The 6,870-nt window shown below is 27.1% G+C and overlaps 1 protein-coding gene across 5 annotated transcripts in view; it reads right to left on the reverse strand.

Annotated features, from left to right (window-relative positions):
• Positions 1-6,870, reverse strand: part of LOC100206550 (retinal-specific phospholipid-transporting ATPase ABCA4) — a 160,905-nt gene that overhangs the window by 91,805 nt on the left and 62,230 nt on the right. For all 5 annotated transcript variants that reach the window (XR_010637485.1, XM_065792798.1, XM_065792799.1 and 2 more), the window contains 4 exons: positions 3,227-3,547; positions 2,887-3,091; positions 2,591-2,721; positions 932-1,048 (listed from right to left, as the gene is read on the reverse strand). Coding sequence is in view for 4 of the 5 variants with exons in the window: in XM_065792798.1 (XP_065648870.1) it covers positions 932-1,048; positions 2,591-2,721; positions 2,887-3,091; positions 3,227-3,547 (774 nt within the window). In the remaining variant the exon portion in view is untranslated. The remainder of the gene's footprint in view (positions 1-931; positions 1,049-2,590; positions 2,722-2,886; positions 3,092-3,226; positions 3,548-6,870) is intronic.

The following is a 6,870-nucleotide window of genomic DNA, read 5'->3' on the forward strand; positions in this document are numbered from 1 at the left end:
TCAAAAAGAAATACTGTTATTTGAAAGTAGTAGCTTAAGATGTGATCACCTTTAAAAAAATATGATTATATATTATGTATACGGCCAACAAGTATAGAGTCCAAAAGATCATTCTCAGTTTTTATGTTCAAAAAATCAAATACGATTAAACAATGAAATGATTGACACATTGATTTTTTAGGGTAGTACTTTCAAAAATAAATATAACTCATGTATATTCATGCATGTTCATATTATTTTTAGTTATTATTTTTATTTAAACTGTGTTATCATTTTAAGTTATTGTTGTATAATTTAAATTACTTAGGTTCATTAATGAATGAAGTACTTTATTTATATCATAATTAAATTATTCACCTTTAAGTATTCGATGAGTACTTAAAACGTTAGTTCTTCTTATTCTTCTTTTTCTAAATTTGCTTTATTTTTTATTCAATCCCGAGATATCCCAGGATTTCCTGGGGACAACTTTTTCGATCCCGAAATCTCAGGATTGAAAACGTATATATCAGCCCTCAAAATTAGGGTCACCATTTAGCGATGCCAACCTAACTGACAACCTAAAATTGTTTGAGGTTGGCAAAAAATTGCTGACCTCATTTCTATGTTTTATGGCCTCTTTGTGTCAAACTTTTTTGCCAACCTGATGGCAAACTCCTCAGAGTTTAAAGTCTGCAGTTTATTGCCGACCTCATTTTCCATACTCATTATATATATATATATATAAATATATATACATAAATATATATATATATATATATATATATATATATATATATTTAATAATGATTACTTAATCACTATTGTTTATATTTATGTATTTATGTTTTACCAAGAGTAGATTTATTTACATTTAACCAAGAAAAGAGTAGATTCATTACATTTTACCAAGAGTAGATTTATTTTTTTAAGAAATTTTTTTAAATTTTACCTTGACAAGATCAACTATATCAATTCCAACCTTTAACTCAATTGGTTCTCTTTCAAAATTTTTACTCTCAAAAGTCCCTGCATTACTATTCAGTGAAACTTTGTTATCCACATTTGTCTCAAATATAAAAAATAAAATTCATTTTTATGTCATTAAAAAATAAAAGCATAAACATATATATATATATATATATATATATATATATATATATATATATATATATATATATATATATATATATATATATATATATATATATATATATATATCACCATTATCAGTTGAAATTTGGATGATTTTAAATAGAGTTTTCTCAAAAACCACTAAATCAATTGTAATAATTTTTTAAAATGATACTTACATAATTAGTTTTTTGTAATTTAAGTAGGTTTAAGTAGGTGTAATTTTGTTTACGTCTCATTAGTTTTTGCAATGTCAAGTAAAGAGCCCTAAAATCTAAAAAAATTTTGAAATTTTAGAAAATCTATCGCTCTCATATTCCATGATTTCAAAAGCATGTAAAGTTCCAATCAACTGTTGGAATTGTTATAAAACATTATAAGAAAAAAAAAACTGTAAAAAGTAATTTGGTAAGTGGTAAAAAATTATGATTTATTTCTAAAAAAAGGCAAAATCAATAATCGACTCAATTCATCAAAATCTGACTCAGTCACAAGAAGATTTAACCATGAAGTTTAAATGTAGTAGATCTTTTGTTCAAAGAGTATTCAAAAAGGAAAATCTGAAAGCATAATACAAGAAAAAATACGTTGCTTGATGGAAAAATTAAGACAACTGGATGAAAAGAAGGTTGCTTGATGGAAAAATTAAGGCAATCGGATGAGCTAAAAATTTGCTTAAATTTATTACTAAAAAAAATTTATGCATTTTAGAAGACAATGAAACTTACTTTAAAAAAGATCACTCAATGGTTCCAGGTAATCAATACTATTATCAGTTGAAACATTACAAAGCTTCTGACAAATTTAAATACAAGTTAAAAAATTTGCTCCCAAGTTTCTTTTATGGCAGGCTATTTGCAGTTGTGGTTTTAAAAGCTCTCTTTTCATAACAAATCAATCTTTCACATGAGATCTACATGTGACTGAATGATATAAAAAAAGCCTTCCTCTAATTAAAAGCACAAACAACCAACCTTAATATGACAAGATTAGGCATCGACTCACTATTTCAAAAAAGAAATGCAGTGGTATAAAAAAATAGAGTCAATTTTTTTCTAAAGGATGCTGATCCACCAAACTGTCCTGAGCAGCAATTATCAAATCTTACTGGGTAATTGTGAAGGAAATATTGAGGATAAGAGGCAAAGGTGCGAATTGTGTTATAAGTTTCCAAGATATATGGATTGATGCTACAAAAAAAGTGACACAAAGTAAAATTGTGGAGATGATGGCGGGTACTTTATAGAAAATTATATTACTTGCACACTGTAAAGTTGAGGAATAATGTATTTTTGTTGAAATAAAAACTAATTATGTAAGCATCATTGTAAAAAAATCATTGCAATTGATTAAGTGGCTTTTGAGAAAACTAAATTAAAAATTGTTCAAATTTCAACCAATCATGGTAATATTATCGTATTATTAACATAGTTATTTTCAAATGATTCAATAACAAAAATAAAAATTCAAATCTTACATCTGGTAAATTCTTTATCTTAATATAACCATTTCTTAATCCAAAAGGCTTCTTTTTTAATTCAGTATAACTATGAAACCAAAACGATTTAGTAAAACAAAAATACCAAGGCATGGATTTTCCTTGCTCTCCTATTAAATAAACAATCATCATTATTATCATCATCATCGTCGCCATTTTATTATAAACCATATTCTAGTATTCATTCTAGTAGTAACCACACAAATGTGGAACTACAACAAATATTTAAAAAAAAAATCTTAAACTTTACAAAAAAAGTGTCAAACAAAATATACCTGGTAAGATTTGCAAAAAGTATATGGTTAATGCCAAATACAGAAAAAAATCAAGAATCAGGAAATTTACAATCCAACCAATACTAAAAGCATCATTTTTAAATGGGCTTGAATAGAAGTTTGACCAACGAGCACCAATACCCTGGTCTTCCCAAATAAAGATATATTTAAAAGCATATGAAAAGGCAGAAGTTGGAAACAATGACTAAATTAAAAAAATGTTTTATAAAATCAACATTCAAGTTACTTAGTTATGTTAATGATTTTAAACCAAATATTCAGCTATTTAATTAATATTTCATTAAATTATTCAGTTAAGTAATCTAATAATAAAACATACCATTAAACATTGAAGAGCAAATTTTTCACCAAAAGACAAATATCCAATAAAAACAAAAGGAGTAAAGGTAAAGAAATAAATCAAACCACCACATGCGGCGGCCATATTTGTCTTTAAAAAAAATATGCTGACAAAATAAGCCGTCGAAATAAGGGAAACAGTGTAAACTATTGTAACAAATAAAACAAGAGATACATCAGATTGACTAAGAATTCTTCCAATTTTAAGTAGAAAAGTGAGTGCAAATGAAGATAAAGTAATGCAAACTAAAGTTGTGATAAACCATGCTGTCCAATGAATAGTATCAGTTAGTCCCATAACCTTAAGAAGCAATCTAATTATTATAAACTTTTAATATTTAAATATAAAAAAATACTTTCAATTAATAACATAGATATTAATTAAAATAGTAGTTATCGATTAAATAACATAGTTATTTGCTTTTATGTTTAGAAAAGTTCTAAAATACCAATAATTTAAATAATTTTTTTTATTTAATCTGATATTTCCTTTCTTATTCTTTAAAAATTAAAGTTAACTAAATATATTTGTGTGGCTAATATTACTGATGTTTTTATTAAGTTTTTATTAAGTTTTTCTTTTTTTAACTTTAATTTTTGTTTTAGGTACCAAAAGAAGAACTAATGGTCTTGTCACAGAGCACCATGTAAAAGCATTTAACTAGGAAGTTCATGCCTTCTTCCTTACTTATGATCCAAAATATGCCAGAGCTCATTTTGAACCCTGGAACCTCTTTTATTTGGTTTGAAAAATGAATTAGTTTTGATTACATTGATTTTTAATTTTTGTATGTTTTTGCTTTCTGTAAAAAAATAATAATTGCAACCTTAACTGAAACATCTTTTCTTTTTTTTTTCATCCATGACAATTGAAAGCATTAAAGTATAAAAGTTCAAGCTAAGTATTACCTTACACACTAAACAAACCGGGAGATTATTGAAAGTTGGAGTTTATTTTTAAAGATGGAATTCCAGAGGTTTATACCAATATTTTATATATTATATTTTCAATTAAAATCTGCTAGTCTTAAATAAAAAAACAGCAATAAGAAAATACTTTATCTTTTAACAATATAAAGATCATAAGCATGTCAAAGTAAGTTAAAGTGTTTTTTTATCCAGCAAATTGAGCTACTTATGCATTTAAGTAACAGGGCGCCAAGTCCTTATTTCAACCCAATTGAACACTTGTGGAATATTCTGATCAAAGAACTGAGATAAAGTGTCTTATATTATTGTATTATTATTATATTATTGTATTGTTTGAACCTATCAGTAAGTTTTGTACAATTAGTAAAACCTGCTTCATGTAACCCGTCTGCTTTAAGTCTTGCTGCCTTGTAGTCTTTTAAAGATAGCCTTTTAAAGACAAAGGCTTCGAGAAGTCAACTCTGGCTTAATACACTCCCTGTCTTGGAACTCTTGGTTGAGTAAAAGTTAGATATAGTGTCTTGATAAAAATACTCATTTTGGGCATACACTAAATGCATCCGGCTACTGTCTTGTAGTAGGCCTCCTAGGCAAAGCCTTAAAGAGTATACAGATTCTATCTGTTGACCAGCTTTGCAACCCTACTTAATCTATTGGGCTATTGTATATGATCAGAAAGTTACTAGACTCAAGATGAGAGATAAAGCGGTTGTTATATAAAAAACTCGAAAACCTTAAGATATAAAGAAAATAGGAACAACAGATGCTGCTTTTCAGCAGACAGGAAAACAACTGTTTGTAGGCTATATCAGGCAGGATGTGATTAATGGAATCAAGAGATAAGATTAATGAAAGCTTCTTAGCAAACAATTCAGATTTGTCTTTAGTTAGGGCAATAAAATCTGAACCATGCAAGAGAGGAGGAATAACAGATTTATCCTTATTATATACATATGTCTATATTCATGATAATTATTTTGGCAATAGATATAAAAGTAATGTTTATGATTGGAAATTGCTGCAGCACAATGAGAGAAAAACTATGGAGAAGAATGAGACTTGACTTTGAATTGTCAATAACATTGAAAAGAGCGCAGTCTTGAGATGAAAGAGAGTAATATAGAACAAAGAGAAAGACACAACAGAAGAAAAAAGTTACTTTGAAAACCACAAATATTAGTGAATGATAGATTAAGAGGGATACCATCCATGCGCAATATGGCACTGTTATTACTCTATTTTACAGCTGTTGATAAAATCAGCCTCTCTGAGAGCTACCATGAGGTTCACTACCAGCCAACATAAAAATGAGTTTTAGAGCTTATCTTTTTAAACTGGCAGTACCAGTACCAGTTTAAAAATTTGTTATATTGTGCTGCTAATGCCATCACAAGCAGCAAGCTTACCATAGCATATAGCAAAAAATAACATTCAGTATTAATATCAAAGTCTTCTTCATGATGGAAAAGTTTTTATATTGTGCTGCATATTCATTAGCGAAATCTTGCACTTCACCCTGTACAATAAATTGAAAGTTCTCTGCAAAGTTACTCAATATTATACAGTAATTGTGATTTAATATCTCTTTACAGTTTTTAAGGTACTTGGCTTGACTTTAAGCTATAAATGAATGAGATTTTAGTTTATCTATTTTATTGCATATAAGGTTGATTTCATCTTTAATATTAATTTTTAATTTGATCAGTGTAATTCTATCTGTATGTTGCCATTGGTTAATTATTATTTCTTTATCACTGTTAAATTCACTGTTAAGAATTCTTTTTGTTGCAACATGCACTCTGCATTATACCTATTGCAAACAGTCATTCCCATTAAATCTCTATAGTCTTTGTCAATTTTAAGAACATCAGGAACAACCGAACATTTTGATGACAGACACAAACACAAGATAGTTTCAAGATAAGTTTGTGTTAACATATTATCTGAAGCCAAGACTGCAAAACTTTGAAAATCCAACATTTAAATTAAAGCGTTCAGATTTAAACACTACAAAAAGTTCTTGTAAATTAATCAAAATTAGTCTTTTTTGCATGTATTGCCTGTACCCTATATTGACAAAATCTTTTTTGCAACATTTGCTGCATGGTTTTCACCTAGGTACAAGAGTTATTGTTATTTATTGCGAAATCTTCCTATAAAAAAAACAATCATTTCTGAAAACTAATATCAACTCAGTATCATTGTAAAGAATAAATGAGTATAATTATTAGTTTTTAAGTTAATTAAACTTCAATATTTCATAAAAAATCATAAAAAGATTTATATTTTCTTTTTTAAAAGAATGTCTTATTATTTCTTTAGTTTATTTAATTACTATTTAAATCATTCTAATCATCAAAATAATATCAAAATTGTCTTTTACATTTTTTTCTTTCGATTTTTATGTTTTTTAAATAGATTACAGCATTTCTGTAATTTTCTTTTAAATGCAACACCAAAGTGTTCTTTACGATAATAGCAAACTATTGTTAACAATATTCTACAATCAAATAAACCAGCTCTCCATAATAACTTGTGTCTTTTATTCACTTGAAAATGTTGAAAGGACAAAAAGAACTTGCCTTCTTGTTAAATCTTGCTTGTGGCAGTCAACATTACTTTGTAATCCAAGAGAACACTTTTCCATAATTTAAACTTTTAAATTTATTCAAAAAATCTGATTTATTTTTAGAA

The sequence above is a fragment of the Hydra vulgaris genome, chromosome 03 (genome assembly GCF_038396675.1).
Source record: "Hydra vulgaris chromosome 03, alternate assembly HydraT2T_AEP".
NCBI classification, from domain to species: Eukaryota; Metazoa; Cnidaria; class Hydrozoa; order Anthoathecata; family Hydridae; genus Hydra; species Hydra vulgaris.